Here is a 23,677-nt window from a genome sequence, read left to right as displayed (position 1 = left end):
CAGGGGTCGACACATTGAAATGAATCGCCAACTTATCCAGCAAAGGTTTTACGCAGCGGATGCCTTTCCAGCTGCAACCCATCTCTGGGCAGCATCCATACACATTCATTCACACTCATAAACTAAGGACAATTTAGCCTATCCAATTCACCTGTACTTCATGTTCTTGGACTGTGCGGGGAAACCGGAGCACCCGGAAGAACCCCACGTGAACATGGGGAGAACATGCAAACTCCACACACAAATGCCAACTGACCCAGCCGAAGCTCAAACCAGCGACCTTCTTGCTTTGATCCGACAGCCCTTCCCACTGCACCACTGCGTCCCCTTTACCTAAATTTGTAAAATTAATGTTTGCTTGGTTATGTTTTCCCATGCAACACAAGTTACTCGTGTCTAATCCAACATTTTTTTACAGTGTAGAAACAAAATTAGACAAAATGTGTGCAGTTACATATAACACTGCACAAACATAGAGAAACAACACAGACACAACAGAAAATTCATAGCAAGAGTAGCAGGTGCAAAACACAAACAACAAACATGAATAAAGCTAACAATGAGTTGGAAAGTGTCAGAGAAAAGTATGACTTGTAGTACTGAGACATTATGTTCTGATTTAAATTCAGAAAATGTTATCCTGCTAGCGGCAAAGAGTTCCATAAGAGCCATGAAAATGACCTATTGCCCACTGAAGGAGCCATGACAGATTATATCTAGGTGCAGTGAGAAGATTACACCCTGAAGATCGAAGCGATTGAGATGGAACGCAAGGCAAAAGTAAATCAGCAAGGAGCAAGGCCATTGAGTAATTTAAAGTCAGGCAGAAGAATTTTATAAATAATGTGAGATGACAGGTATAGCCAGTGAAGGTTAAATCAGACAATGGTGGTGTGAGCAGATCACTTAGTCGGGGTTATTATTCTTGCAGTGGAATTTTGAATGTATGTAAGAGAGAAACTGAGTGCACTAAAAAAAAACATTGAAGTAGTCAGTCTGCAGTGTAATAATAGGTTGCACTAATGATGCATCTTTGGGTTATATGGCGAAGGTGAAAAAATGCCATTTTGAAAAGTGTATTAAAGTAAGATTCCAGAGTCAGTGAAAGATCAAGAGTGATCCCCAAATTACAAACAGTGGCTGATGGGAAAAATGTTGTAGAATCAAGATTAAAGCAGAGAAGTCTTTAACTCATTGACACACAGTTAGCGATGTGGTTTGATGGATAGAATCTGAATGGCAAGCAGTATATACTGTATGTACAATATCACAGGAGTATAAGTGAATTGAGTATGGTGGGAGGCGTGTCCCACCAGTGACGATATACAGCTATATCTCAGAGATTTCCCAGTATTTCTTGCAATCAGTTGCAATCAGGAGATCACAATAAATAACCCTGAAAAATGCCAAAGCAAAGCAAACATACCAGAAACACTACTAGATTACTATGGTACAAATACAGCACTACAACCAGTTTTTGTTGGGCTTGTTGAAAGTCTCTTTACAGTCCAATGTTAATGATTACAGAATATGATCTGTATGTGTTTATATGTATTTTTATATTCTGGGTAAGGCGTACAACTAAAAAATGTTCACCCAATTAAATATTGCCGGGCCGACAATAATTTCCCGGAATTACTCCCATAATTCAGATGAGTAGCTCAAATTGTGTCAACAAATGCAGATTTGGGCTTTTGCGCATCTCTGTTCACGCATATCATTAGCGTGTGCATGCCTGCATGAGCGCAGCGCGTTCACGACACATACACATTAGACATATGCTGAATTAAATTTTTTAAACTCCTGAATCAATATTGGAGTTACTTTTGCATGACGGAGGAAGGTCTGAGACTGCATTATGTCTGCAGCCAGACTCTGTTGGTGATTTAAGGAGGCATAGCTTTGAAACATTCCCTCCCCTCCCGTCCAAAGCTAATATGCTAACCGATTAGCATTTTGGCAGATCACCTACTGCACCTTTGAGCTACTTGAAAATGTATCTCTCTCCCTCTGTCATCTTTCCATCAAGCAAATTTCTCGTGTTAGCCTAATTTGTTGGCAATGTCAGCGACCAGACCAAGAGGTGGCAGTAACACATCAAAAAGTTTGTTGTCGACCACCGAAAAACAGGTAGGAGTCATTCTCTCCATCATATGGATCAGCTAGACACCGGCCTCACAGCTCAGTGAATGTAGGTGCCATCACTTATTGATCCATGATGGGTAAATGTATTTTGTGGACGCTACTTCGCTACTTGACAAAAAATAGCTTCCCTACTCAATAGCTATTTGATTTAGAAAGTAGCGATGCTACCTCCACGCTACTGAGAAATGTAGTTAGGCTAGAAGCGTCACTAATTGTACTGCCCAACACTGACTACAACATACAAAAGAGAGCGATCGACTTAGAAAGTCACTTATCAGTTTAATAACGATTTAATCAGCTGTAGTTTAACATTACTATTACTGACACTATTTTCCTCCTTTAGGGGGTTATTATGCGGTCTCTGTCGCCATCTTGTGGTGGAACGCTAATCGTCTTTGCTCAATATGACAGGCTGATGGACTGATGGATTAAATATTTAATATAGGCACTATCCTTATAAATAAACTGCATAGTGGCAATCTAAACAACTACAATCTTGCCTAAAAAGCCTCAAAAGTGCATTATGTTGTCCAACAGCTGCAATATTTGTCAAACTGTTGTGAGTTTATTGATCTGCTGGCACTCTATATGGGAGGAATAATACACGAGGGTGAGGAGGCTGTTATTGCAGAATATCAGCCAATCAGATTCAAGAACCAGACAGAACTGTTGTATAAATCTGATTATCATCAGCATGACAATGTAAACCATGATGATAAATAATATATTCAAGAGGCGTCCTAATAAACATTAATGGGCCTATAGTACAGAGCCCTGGGGAACACCCTGTCAAAGTAGAGCAGTATAATTGTGCATATGTAGTATTGCCCTTCAGTAAGATAGAACCAAGATAATGCAGCACCTATAGGACATCTGGCAGGACAGCAGTAACTATTGACAGACCGTATCAAATGCTGAGCTGAGGCCGAGTAACAGGAGAATGGTAAGAGATCATTGATAACCTTTATTAAAGCAGTTTCAGTACTGTGATGCTGCGAATGGAAACCATATTGAAATTTGTCAAACTAGCAAGAAAGAGACTTTTATCTTTCAACCTTTTACATTTTTATTTAAACAAATGGTCAATTTTTTGGACACAGTGGTGGTTAGCACTGTCGCCGAACATCAAGAAGGTTGCTGGTTCAAGTTCTGGCTGGGTTAGTTGGCATTTCTGTGTGTAGTTTGCATGTTCTCCCTGTGTTCGTGTGGGTCTCTCCGGGTACTCCGCTTTCCCCCACAGTCCAAAGACATGCGCTATCTGTGAATTGAATAAGCTAAATTGGCCATAGTGTATGTTTGTGGAGTGTGCATGGATGTTTCCCAGTACTGGGTTGCAGCTGGAAGGGCATCTGCTGTGAAAAACGTATGCTGGAATAGTTGACAGTTCATTCTACTGTGGTCACCCCTGATGAACAAAGGGACTAAGCCGAAGAAAAATGAATGAATTAATGGTAAATTTTTGACTTTCAACATGCAGGAATGGAGCACTGTATGAAGAAAATCATTAATACTGCTACAGAAAAAAACTATATTATCAATTTTAGATACTAGATGATAGAGACAACCACCAGTCAATCCGATCAAACATTTGAAATGGCAAAAAAACTATTCCTAGTGTTCTCCCAAATGCTAGTCTGTCTGTGTTCTGCTGCCCTCTTTAGGCATTAGGATGCCATTATTCTCAATGACTCCTGACAGGTACTCAATATTACGTAAATGAAGAATCATCTAGCTGCAATATTCACGTGTCAGCAGAAAAGTTTTGATGACCAAAACTCATTAACAAAGATCAACTAAAGCATTTTATCAGGCTTTAAAATACATAATTACAAAATTAAACGTGGCACTATCACACGTTTTTTTTGTATTAATAATAATTAATGTGACTCATTTTGACTCACACAGCGTCTACAGGACCGCCAGTTCCCCGTGGTCATTGTTTGAAGGCTCCTCCAACAGTCTCAGTGGGAGATGTTTGTTCAAATCTCACGCATCTTTGCTCCAGTTTCCTCACTGCGAGAGCAGCCGCACGCTGATAAACACGCGCGAATTTAAAGCTCTGCGACATAAACTCGCCACATGCTGCAACAAATCTGACATACCTTTGAAATTAAGCAACAGCTTCTGGATTATCGGAGTTGTCGGAGAAGTTATGCTATTTTCCCAGACCGTCGCAACGGCTTCAAAATGAACCCTCATTGCGCGCGCTGTGGAAAAATCGTCTACGCAACAGAGAAAGTGAACTGCCTGGATAAGGTACATTCTCTTTTCTTAAAAACATATTAAGTGATGTGTATCCCAATATTTTATAAACATCTATCCCTATCATATATGATAACTCGTTGGATTAAGCTTTCACTGTTTTACAGTATTGGCACAAAGGATGCTTCCATTGTGAGGTGTGTAAAATGACTCTCAACATGAACAACTACAAGGGATATGAGAAGAAGCCCTACTGCAACGCGTATGTTGACAAACATTGTAGTTTATTAATTATGTTTGTTGGAATTTTCTGTCTAATGGAAATTGTTGACACTGTTTTAGCCTACCTATAACCTGCAATGTTTTTTATTTTCACTTGAATACACTATAATTATTGACATTGATGGTTCCACATACAGCCTTTTATAACAATGGCACATTTTCATGCTGCAAAACATTGTGTAAATGATAATTTTAGATTATATAAATGTCAAATAAATTTTTATGCTAGGTTAACAAAGGTTCTGTGGGAAACTAAAATTGGTTCTTTGCTGCAAAAACCTTGTGTTTAATGTCTCATCTCCTTTCTCCATAAAGGCACTACCCAAAACAGACCTTTACTATAGTGGCAGACACTCCTGAAAACCTTCGACTGAGACAGCAAAGTGAGCTCCAAAGTCAGGTAAGATCACTTCTTCACACACATTGCAACCACATGATGAAGGAATATTTTGAGAATAATCTTTAAAATTTGAAGTTGGCATATCCCGGGTAGGAATGTTATTTGTTGCTGGTATAGACATTTTAAGGGGAAAATCGTGAGACAATTGCTCTTGTTTTTATCCGAGCGAGTGTTTTGTTTGCCAGAGAGGGACTGGGTGTGATACTTTGAGGTCAGCATGGAGAAAAGCAAGGCAGCTGTCGGCTCTGTGGTGCACTGGCTGATCCCCTTGGTGTCTCCACCTGGCATCACAAAAGATGCTGCCAAGTCCATTCTGAAGCCGACCTAATGCTGGCATGATGACAAAAAAAACTATTTTTCTTAAGGATCGGTCAGCATGCTTCAAAAATGTTTTGCGCACTTGACTACACAACATTGTACCTATTGCAGGAACTACTTCTCATATTTAGTGTTTCTTTAAGACTGCTTTATGCTCACCAAGGCTGCAATCCACATAAAAAATAGATATCTTAAAATAAACTTAATTTCATCGTGATACTTTAAGCTGAAAAACCATATCAGCCAAGTGATGAAATGTTTTTCTTTTTTTTTCAGGTGAAATACAGGAAGGATTTTGAACAGAGCAAGGGACGGGGCCTCAAATTTGTCCTGGATACTCCTGAGCTACAGAGACTGAGGAAGGCCCAGGATCAGATCAGTAATGTATGCTTAATAATTCAGGAAAAAAAAAGATGTAGCTAAATGGAAGTGTTGGGGGGTGGGGGTGGGGGGATAAAATGAACATTTAATTACTTATTTAATTTATGTTTAATTAGTTAGCTGTGGTTTTTAGGTATTCAAACTGGAGCAGGGACCCACAGAGGGCCACAAGTTTTAGGGATCTGAGGAAAGTCTGGAGAAAAAGCATAAAAATTATGCAAATAAACATAATATAAATATATAAAAATGTAAAATAATAAATATTAAGATAAAAACTGATACATAAATTACATTAATGAATAATAAACAACTTGATTTATCACAATACAATACTAGAAAAGCGAGTAATGTCATACACACTTCATATTTTCAAAATAATATTGTAAAACAATATTCTTCCAAGCACAATGACAATGATGGTCTTCCCAAGAGTAGAAAGACTAATATTGTTAAATATTACATGTGAATACTGTAACATAAACTGAAATGTATTCAATTTCAACAGCATTAATCCTTCAGAAATCATACTAACATGTGCACGAAACGTGTGGCGTCTCTCTTCTTTTTACAGGCGAAATATCATAAGGACTTTGAGGTGTCAGGTCTGCAAGGGGTCACTCAGGGAATGCGTGGGACGTACGCGGTGCGATCTCAGATGACGCCGAACAATGAAACTGTGGCTAACAGCACACACAAGGCTGTACATCAGTACATTATGGAGATGGACCGAAGACCTGGTGTTATCGTGGGTAAGTTCTCTACTCACACATCGTCACCTTAGAATTGTCAGGTTCTATCTGACATTTTTGTCAAAATTGAGCTATTGACATAATCTTATTAAATGTCAACTTATTTACATTATGGGTTGTTTTTTAAAGTTTTTTTACATTAACACTTTTTAATAAAAAAACACAAACGTTACACACATACTGTTTGCTATGGAATGCTAAAACTTCTAAAGCTCATCATCTTAAAATCATTCAGAACAATGAATTAGGGATAACTCTGTTAAGCTGTTAACAAAAAGTTAATTAGATCAAATTAACGCTTATAAAAATGAACAAATTATTTCAGCAGACCATAAACAAACCCAAAACAAGTCTTTGAATACTACTGTATTGTAATGTATATGTAACAGTTATGATTGTGATAATAATGTCACGTTTTCACAATGGATAAAAATAAAGCACAAAGTCAAACGTATCTCTCACTCAGTTTTCAATATGTATATGGATTATCTGTAGCACATTCTTATTATTTAAATTGATCTGTTTCAGTGGAAGTTACCCAAATCAGAAGTGCATATCATAATTTGAAACGCAGGCACAAAGGATAAACAGCAACTAAAACAGCACACTATACTATTCTTTTTTAGCACCTGTTCTTCCTGGTGCATACTATCCCAACAGTCACAGCCATGGCCACAGCTATATGCATCAGACCAGTATGCATTCACTGAGGTCAATGCAGCTGAGGTCCCAGCAGATGAGCATGGTGAGTCCATTCCTCACGTTTCTTTTAAATTACAGATTAGTGATAAATTACATCTTGTTGGCTCAGTGGTCGCCTCACAGCAAGAAGTTCGCTGGTTCCCAGCTGGGCCATTTGGCATTTCTGTGTGAGGTTTGCATGTTCTCCCCGTGTTTGAATGGGTTTCCTTCAGGTGCACTGGTTTTCCCCACAGTCCAAAGACATGCGCTATATGTAAATTGAATAAACTAAATCGGCCGTAGTCTATGGGAGTGTGTGTAAATGAGAGTGTGTATGGGTGTTTCCCAGTACTGGGTTGCAGCTGGAAGTGTATCTGCTGCATAAAACATATGCCAGAGTAGTTGGTGGTTAATTCCGCTGTGACGACCCGATAAATCAGGGACTAAGCCAAAGGAAAATGAATGAGTAAATGAATATGACACCCTTATCATAAGATGTTAATTAAAACTCTGAAGTCTACAGATTTTCTGTCAATTTTCAGCTCAAGTGTAGCACAGATCATTTATTAAAACTTGTCAAATTTACACATTTGGGTGATCAAAATATTTTTTGCATCACTTGATATGCAAATTAGCTGTTGCTTTCCAGAAGAGGGTGAAGCCCTAACCAGCTATTATATATATATGAGCAATATATATTGCGTTTATACAACAGTTTGACGGCAAAATTGTGTATATAAAAACAAAATCAAACACGGAGAGTCTCAAAAACCCTTTTGTATGAGGAACTACTTTCTTCCACATTGGATTCAAATCATAAGCTGACAGTTAAACAGTTGTTAAAACCGTTAAAAGCGTCTTTTAAACTTTAGATCTGTGTCTGCTTTTTGCTAGCTGTATTTGTGCGGAGTAATACACAAAGGGTAAAGAGGCTGTAGGAGTTCTGATATTGCAGAATATCGCACAGCCAATCAGATTTGAGAACCAGACAGAAGTGTTGTGTATGTATATATATATGTATATATATGTATGTATATACATATACACACACACACACACACACACATATATATATATATACATATATATACATATATATATATATATATATATATATATATATATATATATATATATATATATATATATATATATACATACATATACATATACATATATATACCTTATCACCTTTATCACCTTAAATCACAAATAAATTAACTTGTCTGATGTTAGTAGTAAATGCTGCTAGTAAAAACTTGCTGGAGATGATTTCCTGCTAATTACAAAACCGGCTTTACTAAAAAAAAATGCACAAACAATCACCTTTGATTAATCGAGCAGCTCTAATTAGCAGATTATAACCTCACTGATGAAGCAGCGGCACTGGGGTGGAAACATGCAAATTAAGAGGCAGTAATTTATTGCAAGATCCCCTTCGTACAACTGGAACCCAATTATAGAACTTAATGCAGAAAAACACACTGTAAGGGTATGTGACCTTTAACAATGCATTCAGAAGTGTAAATAACTATTAATGCATGCACCTGGTCTGCAGACTGTGTACAGGGCTCTGTATGACTACATGGCGCAGGACTATGATGAGGTGTCATTTCGGGACGGGGACATCATTCAGAACGTGCAGCCGATCGATGAAGGTTGGATGTATGGTACAGTACAGCGGACGGGCAGATCAGGAATGCTGCCTGCCAACTATGTTGAGGGCATTCGCTAGAGTTCCTACAGCACATCTGAATCAGAATTGTTCATAGGCATCAAATGGTCACAGGTACAACTCTATTTTAATAGTGCTAATTGTGTTTATAATGTTATATTTTTTTCATTTTGTTACTCTGCATTTGAAGTGAATTTACATTACCTTTTGAAAGTCTGGGGTCTGAAAGATTTGTTTTTTTAAACAATTAAATATCTTTATTAGATAAAAACTGCTTTGTTAAATAAGATGTTTTTGAATACATGTGGTTCTTTTAAACTTAAGTCATCGAGTAATCCTGAAAGTACAATAAAAACAAAAAGAAAAATCACTGTTTCAACAACAACAACAAAAAAAGTTTATAATGGATCAGAAATCAACCTCTTCCATTAAAGGTGATTTTAGGGGCATTTTTAAAACCATAAACCCATTTTTATTTTAATGTATAATTATATTTTACTTAATGTTCTTAATGCAACAAATCGCAAGAAATCTTGTTCAACATCTGAAAAATTCGAAAAAAATCTTTTTTGAATGATTTCATTTCAACTTTGACAGCTTTAATATGGATATGGACACACTGGGGTGCAGTTTTTGCACATGTCCGTGTTTATGAATAGATTACACCATAAAGAACATGAGTAATCTTGACAAACTATACAACAGTCTAAAGCTACATCCCTCAAGCAGCCATTGTAGCTAGCTAGTTGCTTTTCAATGGGAAGCTTGTAAAGATTTAAATATATATTATAATGTTACTTAATATAACAAATCGTATGAAAACCAATTTAACCTCTGAACAATTCAAAAATTAAATTTGTTTTATATTTCACTTCAATTTTGACAGACTTTATAGATTTGTTTTAAGATAACTTCTGACTCTGAGGTAAAATTCTGATAAAGAATGACATTAATATGAAACGTTTCCTGGAAAATAATTTTAAAAAAATCTATTTACTGTAAAATTGTAACAGTATTTCATACAAGTCTGAGAGACTTCATCCAAAAAAAATAAAATAAATAAATCGTACAGTCCCCAAACTTTTAAATGGTAGTATGTAATGTAATGACAAGTTTTGTACCAATATTGTTTTTACTTGATAAATGTGTCGCATACAAAATGTAAAGGATTGTAAAGAGGATTAAATATGGACAAATAGCATTATTTTTAACAGCATGTTGCTCTATAAAACATCAATATCTGTGTAATATGTTCTGCATATTAAATGTTGTGCAAAAAAACCCTGAATTTTCCTTCTACATTAAAGCATGACATGTTTAAAACACCATTCAAGTCCTGCAATCAGAGAAATGTGTATGTTTATTAAAAACAATACTTCCTAATAAACATTTCATAAACCTTCACACATTTACAATTGCAGCAAAAGTTCTGAGTATTCTAAGCTGCCATCACCTACAGCATAAACTGAAGCATCTTCATCTCCCCTTCTTCGTTTTTGCAACCTTCTCCTTCCGCTTTTTGACATGCTTTGGCACTTTATTTTTTCTTTTCTCCCTCTGAGCTTCTTTAACCAACTTCTTTTGTTCCTGAAAAATAAAGAAATACAAACTTAATCTCATAACCAGCACACACAACTCACCAGCGCAGACATTTTCTCTACCTTTCTGTCTGGTTGCGCTTCAGTCTCCTCTCCGGATTTCTCCTCGTCGTCTTCATCCTCCTCTTCCTCAGAGCCTGAACTCTCGTCTTTTGTGGAGTCTTCCAGTATTGAAGGAACCTGTCAGATAAACAGACAACATCTGATTACTTATGGTCATGATGATCAAGTTTGGCAACAGCTGTTGTTTTTATTCTGCGTCTTAATCCTCCCACATGGCACGTAGGCATAAAAACTCCAAAGGGACTTCTGTAAAGACTTACTGGGTGCCTTAAAAGCAAAAACAAAGTCTTGGCCACATAAGGCGTCTTAAAACTAAATCATTAGTACACCAAATGGTCTTTTTTAAAAACAAGATTTTCCTTACCGTTTGCACTCCAGAAAGGTCCTTCCTGAGGCCAGTTACTGTTTGATATAAGATCTGTATGGAAAAGGGAATCATTTTTAACCACTTTTATTAATTCACACATTGTTAGTTAGTTAGTTTGTTTGTATGGGCTGTTGAGATGTACATTGTCAGTGTTTGTGTCTTCAGAAGACGTGTCCTCCTTTTTCTTCATCATTGTGTCCACGTCTCTCTCATAATGAGTGACTTCATTTAGCGTCCGGGGAATGTAGGCCTTCTTAAACACCTGTTTTGGGACAAATCAAACGTGTGAATTGTTAGATATGGTTGCAGGACCATTTAGTTTCCATGACTTTACTTTTTATAGGTGTAAACGTTTTAGAGAATGCTAGAAATTTCCATTTTTATATAATAATACGTGGAATCTAGACAATTAATTTACAAATATCTTCTACTCTGACCATCAATGGATCAACTTGTAGTATTACTTTTTATATATACAAAAAATTGGTTTTACATTAATATATTACAATATTAGCAAGATTGTAATCAGTGTTATGTTTAACCCTTGTGTATTGTTCAAAGGTACCTCCCTTTCGTTATGTTCATGGCTGTTTTTGTCCTATTGACAACATTTTTTTATTGCAAAGGGCATGACAGCATGTAATCATGCATTCTTAATTGTTAGGGGTTTTCTCTATTGGAAAGAGGTAAATTGTGTCATTTTTACTGTTGATCATCAAGTGGCACCATTAACCCTTAAGATAGGCATGTGCAAAAAAAGTTTCTGGCTTTTTATATGCTGTTCTATGGAGTACAACAACAAATAATAATGTGCATGCATGAATACACTTACTATGTTTACTGTGTTCTGAGATCAAAGCTGCAAAGTTAAGTATGCAAAGGTTTTTCTTATATGCACGCACTTTTTGCACTGCAGCTGTTGCCCAGAGCATATTGTTGAGTTGTGTAAAACCTTTAAAGCATTTTCCCAAAATATGTGTCAAAATAAGATTTGTCATCAAAAATCATCCACTTTGCTGAAACACATAGAACTTTGTGGGCAAATTAAGACTCAAAATAACCCCCTAGAGTGAATGAAAACATCCCCAACACACACAAGGGTAAATTGATAGTGTTATTATATTTATTCTTTTTTGTTATTAATTCATTTTTTAATTTTGATTTTCTTTGATAAGCTTGCAACTTAAGATAATGTTATGTGCTTTTGTTATCATCATCATTATGATTAATATTATAAAATTAGCTTGGGTACTTTCATTTAGCGGCCAAGTCATCAGTTCTACATATAGTTTGTGTAGCTTTTCCAAGTGTTAACAACAAATTTCACATTGTATAATTTCAATAAAAGTAATATAAAACAGGCTAAATCTAAAGAAATGTTTTTTTCAAGAGTTCACACTTGGATATTGCTTAATAATAACTGCAGGTTTGGCATGCGGTCCTGGGAGAGAACCCTGAGCTCGGAGACAATTGGGCAATGAGCATGTGAGGGGGTACGAGATCAGGTAGTTCTCGAGAGCTTCCCCTGGAAAAGGAGGAAAGGGGAAGATGAGGTGGATGTGGGCGACTCTTTAAAAAAAATGTTAGTCGGGCTATTTATAGTGAGTTTGGAATGATCCAATTGGCTTACCAATGATTACAGATGAGAGACCAGCCGCGATCAATCATATCATGTGCTCCTCTCGAAATTAGTTTGTGAAACTACACTTAATGGTTTTCAGAATCAAAAATAAAGTATAATATTTCTGTTACATTTAAAGTGGCATTCATCATGAACACAATTTATTCTAATCATCAGTTTGGAGCCAGTCCATTTAAAGACATACCAGCACCATGTGTGAAATCCACTAAATAATTCATTCCATGCCTCTTTCCTTCAGCACCAATCCCAATGCGTGCACAATTTGTTTTGCTTGCATGACATTAGGTCATTTAGTTTTATGAGTCCCTCTGGAATATTAGATGCAGTGATGATAAGTATGTATAAATTATTAGCTTTTCTAGATTTGCGTTTTGTTACATGGCTGCAAGGACTTTAGATACAAGGACATAGACAAACGTTAAGAATGGGTAAAAGTAATTACCTCTTCATCAACTTTATCCTGATCGGATCTTTCCTCTGCAGTTCTTTCAGACGCAATCTCCATCGCCTGCAGATAAACCACAAACTCAAAATCAGCATCTAAATAGCTGATGCACACAAGTAAACATGCTGTAATTAAAGGGAAAGTTCACCCAAAACTGAAAATTACTCATGATGGTTTTTTACCTTTCCTTCTTCTGTTGAACAAAAAATAAGATATTTTGAAGAATGTTGGGACCCATTAATTTCCATAGAAGAAAAAAAAAATTAATGAAAGTCAATGTGTGCTATTTTCCAAAATACCTTCTTTTGTGTTCATCAGAGGAAAGAAACTCATAGGTTTTGAACAAATCAAGGTTTAGAAATGATGACAGAATTGTCATTTTTGAGAGAACTATCCCTTTTAGGATTAAATGTTAAAAGTGTCACTCGCTGACCTTGTCCAGGTACTTGTTAATGTTGTCAGTTGTGATGGAGGGATCTGTGACAAACTCAAACAGCTCACGTACAGTCATAACAGCCACATTGTGTCTTTGAAAAAAGTCTTGAGGGAGAAAAAAAAAGAAAAGAATAAAAGGCTATTTATTTGCATTAATATTAAAAAACTGAATCTCTTCAAGGCTATACATGTTTACCATTAACATTGCTGCAATCTTTCCGAAGAAACTCCAAAGCATGAGGGTGATCGTGCTCAACGGACTGAGATACGTCAATAATATAGGCCTCTCCGTTATGATACCTGTTTATCAGAACACAGCAATGATGTGCAAATGATCATCAAACATGAAAGTGCACTCGTTATGCTTTACTTTCACGTAGTGTGCAGCAGTTTCAATAAATTGAATTATTGTCCACTACAATAGCCGTCCAGTCCAAAATCAGGAACATAGCATAAGAGATGCCCTTATTTGTTTTAATGCCAGATCAGTAGCACTGAAAATATACCTTGCAACACTTGTAATAAATATTCCTTTTATAATTTACATTCATAACTGTTTCTTAGCAAAGAGGCATTATATAAGAAAAACATCGAGATAACAACAACTCTGATAAAAGCCATACAAGTGCTTTCAATTTGATCAAAGATAAATATAGTAAAACCCCTTTTAATGGGGACCTATTATGCCCCTTTTTACAAGATGAAAATAAGTCTGTGATGTCCCTAGAGTGTGTATGTGAAGTTTCAGCCAAAATAACCCACAATTAATGTTTAATAACTCTTTAAAACTGACCCTTTTAGGCTGTGACCCCAATTGTGTTGTTTTATTGACTGTTGCTTTAAATTCAATTGAGATTGTGCTCCCAGCACGCTTCTCAAAGGAGGGCGGGGCTACAAATGCCTGTGGGCCAGCATAGTGGTAGATTAAAAAACAAGACCACCGTCCTATGCAAATAAGTGAGAGATCAGCACTAAAGGGCAGGGCTTTGCCCCTTTAATGACATGTAAAATGAAAATGTCCATGTCCAAGTTTCTGGAGACTGTTCCAATGAAATGTGATTATGAGAAATAGCATCAATAAAGGTTTACCAATAGAAACTATATTTACATATTGTTGTCACACAACTGTTTTCAAACCCTTATAAAAGGGATTTTTGCACAATGGGTCCCCTTTAAAAATTTCCCTTAAAATATTTCCTAAATAAAAAAATCTCTCTAAAAAATTCTCTAATATCATTTTAAAATATACATTATATTAAAATAAGTTTTATAGTCAAAATATTCTTACACAAGTCACAAATGTTTCTGTTTCCCTTTCAACAAGTATGAGTGCAAAACAGATTCACTTCCTACACCTCCTACACAAAAAAAACTTGCACTATTAGCATAATTCTAACTTACAGCACATTGTATTCGCTGAGGTCAGCATGGACCAGACGAGCTTCACTGTACATTATTCTCATGTTCTGGATGATCTGCAGGTAGAGTTCACGAGCTTTGGATTCAGACAGGACAGCGTTTTTCAGAAGAGGGGCAGGCCTGAGGAACATATTGATACAATCACTTACAAGTCTCTACTATCATATGGAAGAATATTTTAAAAACTCATAACTATCAGTCGCTTAAAAATAATGGTGTTTTTTTTATTCTTTAGAAAATGAAAGCTGTGGAAAACAATTAAATGCCCAATTCCTTACACATATCACACAAGCACTCCTCATGAGTGTGTGACTATAGAGTTGAACACTAGCCTGGAGTGCCATCTGCTGTTAAAAACTAAGCTCAAAATCGATTCAGGAAAGAATTTTTGGAAAATCTTAAAATTGAAGAATAATCGATTTCTTGAACCATTTTTTGCCACAGCTCTGTTGGGAATAGTGAGAGTAAATGCACACATACGTATCATCTCGACCAATGAAGCTCATGACGAGGACGTGGCTCCGCAACATGATGGGCTCTGGACTTGGAATCTGAGCAGTCTGTAGTCTTGAGATGAAGAATCAGAATTAGATATTAAAAATCAACATCACAAAAGAAATGAGATTATACACCCTGTTTCCACCTGGTATTAACATGCGTGTTCAGACAAAACATGATGGTTTCCACCTGGTTTTATTGTCAAAAAATGTGTCTAAATTTGATCCAGAACCTTCCTCTTATTTCATCATAAGTACTATTGAATGAACAAAACCATGTTGCATATGAGCAAGCAGATTTGTGACAAGTGAAGGGTGATTAAATGATGACAGAATTTACATTTCTGGGTGAACTAGACTACAATTTAAGTAAGAAATAAAGCAAATAGTAGTTTAATTGCCATCACAATATTAAAGCCACAGCAGACTAGTGTACAGGGTGATTCAAAAAGAATACCACAACTTTGAAAGTCTGTATTTAATAAAAAAAAACATGATGGAACCTTTGGTAAATAATCAATGTGAAGAGAACTTACAAGTTTTTTTCAGTAGAAAACAAGTTCATAGATGTTCAATATGACCCCCTCCAGAAACTCAAGTAACATCAACCGGAAAGTTTTGGTATTCTTTTTGAATCACCCTGTATATTAAAAAGGTGTCTTTGAAAAAGCAGCTATAACTGGGATGACATCGCAATCTTTGACTGGCTAAAACAGTTGTTGTCCTGGGTACATCACTTGGTAAAATCCCCATGAGCATTTAATGGCAAATGACAAATGCCAACAAACAATTTGGTCATTCTATTTAGGATGTTTAAAAAAGTTCATACTGCCCTAACAGTTTCCATGCACAATAATGAATTAATTAGAAGGTGACTTATTTCATATATTATGGCAATGCACTGAGGTCCAATATTTCTGCAGAGAGGTGTATGACTGGTAAAGATATCACAGACCCAGTATGACTTTTGTCCAGCATGCTTTGTGAGCCCTATGCCTTAAGTTACATTAAAAGAGCTGAATCGCAGTGCATACAGAGATCTATCACGTAAAAAAAACAAAAAAAACTGGAAATCTTCCACAAATAATGGATCACAGAGTTAGGACGAGAGGCAGCTTCGGAAAAACTTTCCAACAGTTTACATAAAAGGGTTACATTTTATTGTAATAAATGGAGAACATTTTTGTGACCCACAATTTTAGCGTAGCGAGATGAAATAATAATGGCTATGACATTGGCAACACCCATCCCACGCACCTATTGTTTTTGTTTATGGCTGTTTCTCAGTAAATGCATTCCTCAGCGATATTGCGTCCTCGTGTAACATCATCATCAGCAGCCAAAGTTCCCTTCCAAAACTCAAGACCGCAAGAACGGAGGACGCGTAAAAGTTCCCGGATGTGTTCTTCATATCGAGGATGCACTGATGTAGACTTGAAAAGTCCCAGAAGTTGCTTGAGAAGTCCTGGAAGTCATTTCGATGGGTTTAAAGGAGATGGGAAGCACAACATTTGATTTAGATTTATTATTAAAGTTTGAAGATATAACTTATTTATCTCAGGAGTTTCTCTAAACAACATGAAAATCTTAATAAAAGGCATAAACACATTAAGAGTGTTTCTTTGCTGAAATTTGTATTAAGATCTGTTTTATATTTATTGTACAAAGTATATTTGTAAGGTTTTTGTGCATGTTATATATATTGAAATAGAAAAAAACTATAAATTATTGTGTGAATGCTGTAATGTTTAAATAATTTTCAGCTATAAATGCATGAAGCTCACGTGACCATCAGGCAGAACGCAGCATTTCATTTCTCACAAGACGCGTTTTCTGTTCTCGTGGTCTCCCGAGTTCATTTTTTTCCGAGGTGACCTGGCAAAACTGCTCTTTACAAGAATGCAAGTCCATTCTCTGCGTTCTTGAAATTGAGAAACAACCTATGTGCATGTTTTGCTTAAGTTTATTTACACTATTACATCATGTATTATCTAATGTGCATATAAATTTATGACATTATTTTCCTATTAACACTGTTTACAGATTAATACTCTGTTTTTGATATTCTTCTGAAATGCAAACAAGAAAATTAACAAAAAGTACAAATCATGAATAAATAATTCACTAATCCTTCTCAGAGCTAAAAAGACAATTCACGTGAATCCTATCTGGTCCTTGCTCATATTATGCCAAGAGTTTGTTGGAAAAAATTATCACACTGCTCAGACGTTCCACGATCCAACAAACGCCGACTCAACATGTTTAGCCGGGGGAAAACAACCAATGGCAACAGATGCCGAGATGGGGTAACAAACTGATCTAACAAACTCCAACACACTTGTTTGTCAGTGTGAATTGGCCTTTAAACTGTGAAAGCAATCTGATTTGTAATGCATTTTTTGCAAGGTCAAGGTCTCAGACTCTGTTCACAACTGATTTTAGCGTTGTCCACCTGTGAAAATACATCTTAATACCAGGTTTAAGTTGAGCCTAAATCCTCACCTGATCAAGTTTCTCATTTCCTTCTCAGCCCAAGTGCGCACCATTTTTCTAGGATTCCCTTTGCAATACCCATGGCGGAACCTAAAATGATATTCAAACACAGAAATTAACTGTTAAAAAGCTTACAAGAAAGGCTATTTAGGACAAACTGACTGAAGAAAGATCCATCTGACCTAAATTCCCCGCTGACGTATTTATCTCGGTCTTTAAATAGTAGAATTGAGGTTTTGTATATTTTGATGGCTCTGCTTTCTCCTTTAGCAGTGGTTGCATGGTAGACATTTGCCTATAGCACAAAAAAAATATTTTCTTTTACATTAGTTCTAAGTAAAATGACCCAATTGCACAAAATATAAAGAAATTTGAACATTACAGCAGACAAGCAGACTTGCCTCTTTGCCAGTGCTGATACAGCCATTGATCTGTGAAAAGACGCCTCTGCTAAGCATTTTGAACAGAATCATACGTGTCCGGGGGTCCAAAACCTGTGCAGTCACATTAAAGAATGGTTTATCTGTTATAACACTGGAGCTCAACTGAAATCATCACAAACTGAGCTTGAACAAACCAACCTGCTCAACGGTAGCTCTGTCTGATTTATCCTTTACTCGAAACCTGCAAAAAACGCTTGCACTTTTAAACATTTGGAAACTTAAACCTGAATGTAAATCTTATAATAAGAAATGCTATTATTTCTAAATGAAAAAGCTGACAATTTACAATAAGATTTCATTTGTGAGCTGCATTAGTTAATATCAACCTACAATGAAAAATGATACTAAATATAAATCATTTAAAATAACTGTGGTAAAATATGTTTAAGCTAAAATATCTAAAATATAGGCAAATTAAAAAGACTGATAAAGGTTACAGAAGCTCATAGCATTACTGAAAAAAAACAATGAATTTGAGATTGAGTTTGATGATTACATACGTGTCTGCTTCCCTCTGCTTTTGCATCACAGTGACTTTATTGATTACAGAATCTGCATAGCTCAGTTTATCTGCGAAACACAAGACACTTCAGTTAGACCGGGAAAAGAAGTCAATGTTTTTCTCTCCATATAATTATATTAGATTATTTAATTTGTTTCATTTAATTGGAAGTTAAAATATTAACAAGCTTACCAAGGTTTATTTTGTTTTCAAATTTCCTCAGGACCTTGTCTGACGGAGTAGACATTTTTATGGACTTATTATTAGAGTTTTGACGATTAGCCTGATGGAAAGAAAAAGAAGAAAAAAAACTTGCAAATAACTTAACATACTGTAGTTTAATATTAACCAATTGCTAAAAACATCAGATTTGTTGCTATTTGTTAGTCATGTCATTCATTGACTTCAATGGTTCCATATGGAAACTTCCTATTCCAAAAAAAAAAAAAAAAAGGTTCTTCAGATTTTCTACACTCTAGGAAATTAATTGCTTTTTTTTTTAAATAACCATTGACTGAAAGTTTCTTTGAGGAACCAAAATGTTTCTTCTATGACAGTGATGCCCAAAGTAGGGCCGTGGGCCAAAGCTGGCCCATTAGCCGCGTTTCCACTATCGTGCCTAAAGCGAGCGAGCCAGGGCGAGCCAAGGCCAGTGGCGTTTCCACTGTCACTTCCGGGGCCTAATCGGGGCTTTCTTGGGGCCAGCGGCTGGCCTTTTTTGGTCCGCCGAATACCTTGGGCCAAAGAGGGCCAGCCGGGGCTTCGGGGTGGAGTAAAAGGAGAGGCGGGCACACGCCAAACACATAAACAAATAAATAAGAGAAAGAAAACATCTGGAACAAATTATAGGCTGGGGTCTTTTTTTCATATGATCGCCCTTATGTTTCTCTTTTAAATGTAAGGCTGTTGCATAAAATGATTTTTCTTTGCTGCATCTTTGATGTTTTAATAACGCATAATAATCTTGACACCATATTAAAGACACAGCAGACAGTAAAGGTTTTCAAGAGGTTTTGTCAAGTTTAATAAGTGTGTTTTTGTGCGTTTAGATTCCTGTGTGTGTGTGTGTGTGTGTGTGTGTGTGTGTGTGTGTGTGTGTGTGTGTGTGTGTGTGAGACCGAGGAAAAGAGCGCTCCCTTCACAGCTCTGTTGATGCCACGAGCGGCATTTTTCTTTTATTTTTATTGTTTTAATTTATTTTGGAGATAATACACTATATGAATACAACAGAAAGACATTAAACTTTACAAATTTAATGTCCACTTTTGTAGGCTCAAAACAATAGTGTCATATCTAGATAAAATAGCCTAAGCAATATTGAAATAATTTAAAGAATTACAAATATTAGATAGGCCTATCATAAAATCACATTAAATAAATAAACCAATATAAAACTAACAAAAGCTATAGCTATAACTATTAGGTACTATATCAAACTGTTTCAAATTTATATTAAACTTTCATTTTTCAAATGCCTCTTTGAAAAAAAGATTTTAGATATTTTCTGAAAATAAATAAATAAATAAATAAATAAACATCAGAGATTGTTTTAAATATTATTTATAAAGTACTTGGATACGATGAAATTAATCAAATCATGCAAACAGAGCATTTTCGGGGTGATTGAAAGCAGAAATAGGCGACCTTTTTTTCTGTCTGCAGCTGCGCAGCACTTTTTTGACGGGGAAAACTGCAAGTTCAAAATGTGTTCTGTGTCCTCAAACAAGTGTGTATGTTTTTATATAACGTAAAAAAGGACATTTTAAATACATAAAGAGCTTTATTAGTGCATAGATGCTGAGCGCAACTAAATATAGGCTATATTTTATTAAGTGCTACTATGTGCTGAAACACTGAACACTTTCCTTTACTTGAGATATTATAAGCAACATCCTTAAATAAAGGGAATCATCTATTAAGTGTCATAAAGCCTATAGGGGGAAAAATCATGTTTCAGTTCTCTCCGGAGCATTTGGGATGATTGTTGGACAGATTCTGTCTAGAGGATGTTATAAAATACATTTTATATTGAGTTATTAACGGATAATTTTATATATGTGGTGTTATATTATGGATGTGTGCGCTCCCTGCGCTCCGGGTCCCTCCGTTGGTGGCAAGACCACTGGATTTCGATGCCAATGTCGGTCGGCGAGTAAATTAATATGATGAATGAAAACACACAGGCATGTGCGTATAGACATGCGTTGTACTGCTGTACAGGAACGTGTCTTTTGTTTGTTTTGGTTGTAATAATTTTAATAGTTTCGTGATGATGTGGTGTGCTTTATCTGCATGATTCTCGCTGAAGTGGGCGGTTTGAGTGACGTTCGATTCGGGGGATGTTCTGAGGGCGGGGTTTGCGTGACGCGCTGCGAGCTACTAGCCCCACAGTGGAAACGCAACATGATTTCGGCCTCACTGCTCAACCTCCCGGGCGATTGGCCCGGCCTGGCCCGATATAAGCCCTGGCTCGCACTGGCCTGATAGTGGAAATGCGGCTATTGTAATCTCTGATTTGGCCCACCATCCCATCTAAGAACAGAGTGAGAAGGATGGAGAGGGTTGGGGAAAACGCCTTTTAAAGAAAATGTCATTTCTAATTTGATGTAAACTTGTTTTTGTTTGTTTGTTTTATTGCTGAGCTACAAAAAAAGCAAACTGAAATAAAATGTTTCATTTAAATGTTGTAAATTAATCTGATTTTCTAAAATGCACAGTAAATAATGTCTCTCGATGCATAGAGGACTATGCAGAAGACATCGGTGAGCAAATCAAGGCAAAACAACTCCATTCTGTTCTAAATGAGATTGTTTGTACTGTAATAAGTTCATTATTAACTATAAACAAATGATGCTGTGTTAATTAATATAAAGCAATGCTTTCTAGTAATTTTTAAATATTATATAACTAAATTAAGTAATTACCAAGGCAACTATTTTTACCTTTGGCCCACCAGCCTCAATTAAGTTTGATTTTGGCCCTTTATAAGAAAAGGTTTGGGCACCTCTGATCTATGGCATCAGTGCAACAATCTCTTATGAAACCTTTATTTGTATAGTATGTTCTTCCATAATGAATACCTGTGGGTTACACCCAGTCCTCATTGCAGTGTAGCGCTTAGTAAAGTCTCCTCCAGCTGACTCATTCCAGTCCCATTCATCATCATCATCGTCATCATCCTCCTCGTCTTCATCATAGTCTTCCTCATATTCTTTTTGCTTGTTATTTTCAACCGACTGTAAAGTAACTTCATCAAATCGGTTCTCCAGAGAGGGCTTTTCAGGGCTGATTACTGACTCGCTGTGAAATACCACACATTTAACATTTGTGACTAAAACATTCATCTTTATTCCTAAAGTAAACAGTCACATCAGCAAAGTCCTGTCAATTCCATACTGCCCTCAGAAAAATCTAATCTGTGTCAAAGGCTCACAAAGTATACTCCTTATTTTGGTATTTTAAATTAACATTCAATTATCAGCGATAAATAACATTTACAAAACTGACATTGTATACTTAAACATTAAACAGATTAATTACAGAACAATTGACAATTGCATAGATTGTACTTGTAATATTTGATAACAATACAAATTTGTATTTGAAATGATTAAAACAGACAGTAAAACGTGGTTTAAGTGACAGCAGCAAAGTTATAAAGATATAAAATGACAATTACTTAATATTTTCGGGATACACTGTATACACTTAATTAATCTTGATGATTGTTTTATTATTTCGTTGGTTATAAATTTGTGTCATTATGAATGTCATTTAGAAGAATCTTCTGTGAATTATTGTAAAACAAGTCATTATGTAATTATAATATCTATATATCTATCTATCTATCTATCTATATATATATATATATATATATATATATATATATATATATATATATATATATATATATATATATATATATATATAAACCAAACAAAAAAAAACAGGTCACATTAAAATGCAAGTACGTAAAAAATAAAACAATATCCTTCAGTGAATTACAGCAAAACCCATGAACGCTGTATAGGAGGAAATACATAAACATAATAAGTAAATTACTGTACAATATTATGAACCTGTAATAAATACGACCGACTATATGTCTCTGTTATTTAAACTGATCAAGTTTTATACGTTACGTTACCTTTCATCGGCGTCGTCAAACTGCCCTGGGACGACCTGATACATCGCGGTGCTGTAAGAAAGTTGTATTTAATCTGTAACGGTAAAATGTAATTAAACGAAAAGTAAACGAAAGCGAACTGACTGACTACTGTAAATAAACGCTTATAACAGCAACAGCGCCCAGGCACACGAGCGCGCGCTCACTTCCGGGAACGTGGGTAAGGATGGCAAAAAGGCTCAAAAAGTATATAAGTAACGTTAACGCCTAATATTACACTGGTTTTCATTTGTCTGTGTGGTTGAATTATTGTATTTCATTATGATATACGGTGCTGATATTTTAAGGACGCATTAGCTTGTATGATTGTTACTGTCTGTATGATAATACAAGTTACTATTCGGCGTAAAAAAAAACATTAATTCAACCGTGTCATATCTGTTTTGGTGTTTATGTTTTTTCCATTTAATATAAAGAGTCCCAGACTTTTTTGAAATCTCCCTAAAATGTAAAGTTAATGTTTAATGGTTTTTAAACACACATTCAACAGTTTTCAATGTTCATATTAACAGACAGGTAAACAAATAACATCTTTGGGTGTTAAATAATTTCATTTATCTTATTATTTGTTCAATTCGTATTTACATTTTGATCATTTTGCATTTATTAATAGCTTATTTTGTAGCACAAACATAAAATAATATAAAGCAGTGGGAGGTGGGCGATACGGTGGCTGAGTAGTACTGCCGTACAGCAAGAAAGTGGCTGGTTCAAGTCCAGGCTGGATCAGTTGACGTGTCTGTGTGAAGTTTGC

At 35.8% G+C, this 23,677-nt stretch overlaps 2 protein-coding genes across 2 annotated transcripts; one reads left to right on the top strand and one right to left on the bottom strand.

Moving 5' to 3' along the window:
- Positions 1 to 4,157: 4,157 nt before the first annotated feature.
- On the top strand, positions 4,158 to 9,379 carry nebl (nebulette). Its single transcript, NM_001013571.2, has 7 exons — positions 4,158 to 4,401; positions 4,515 to 4,609; positions 4,945 to 5,029; positions 5,624 to 5,731; positions 6,300 to 6,477; positions 7,104 to 7,222; positions 8,717 to 9,379. The coding sequence occupies exons 1-7, from the start codon at positions 4,333 to 4,335 to the stop codon at positions 8,891 to 8,893; spliced, it is 831 nt and encodes a 276-aa protein (NP_001013589.2). The 5' UTR covers positions 4,158 to 4,332; the 3' UTR covers positions 8,894 to 9,379.
- A 796-nt stretch (positions 9,380 to 10,175) lies between these two features.
- Positions 10,176 to 23,004, bottom strand: riok1 (RIO kinase 1 (yeast)). The gene is given in 17 exon segments (NM_212995.1): positions 10,176 to 10,420; positions 10,495 to 10,611; positions 10,859 to 10,912; positions 11,004 to 11,123; positions 12,946 to 13,011; positions 13,382 to 13,488; positions 13,580 to 13,683; positions 14,785 to 14,922; positions 15,283 to 15,369; positions 17,802 to 17,882; positions 17,975 to 18,087; positions 18,194 to 18,286; positions 18,374 to 18,416; positions 18,736 to 18,805; positions 18,930 to 19,020; positions 21,818 to 22,037; positions 22,885 to 23,004. Coding segments are annotated over 17 exon segments (1,659 nt in total). The 5' UTR covers positions 22,929 to 23,004; the 3' UTR covers positions 10,176 to 10,309.
- Between the last annotated feature and the right edge of the window lie 673 nt (positions 23,005 to 23,677).

Source organism: Danio rerio, chromosome 2, assembly GCF_049306965.1.
Source record: "Danio rerio strain Tuebingen ecotype United States chromosome 2, GRCz12tu, whole genome shotgun sequence".
Taxonomy (NCBI): Eukaryota; Metazoa; Chordata; class Actinopteri; order Cypriniformes; family Danionidae; genus Danio; species Danio rerio.
Note: the sequence above shows the minus strand (reverse complement) of the source record. Positions and strands in the feature narration are given on the sequence as shown.

Coding starts and splice junctions, on each gene's coding strand:
- nebl (NM_001013571.2), top strand. CDS start 4,333: ATGAACCCTCATTGCGCGCGCTGTGGAAAAATCGTCTACGCAACAGAG. Junction 4,610..4,944: donor AAGAAGCCCTACTGCAACGC/GTATGTTGACAA, acceptor TTCTCCATAAAG/GCACTACCCAAAACAGACCT. Junction 5,030..5,623: donor AAAGTGAGCTCCAAAGTCAG/GTAAGATCACTT, acceptor TTTTTTTTTCAG/GTGAAATACAGGAAGGATTT.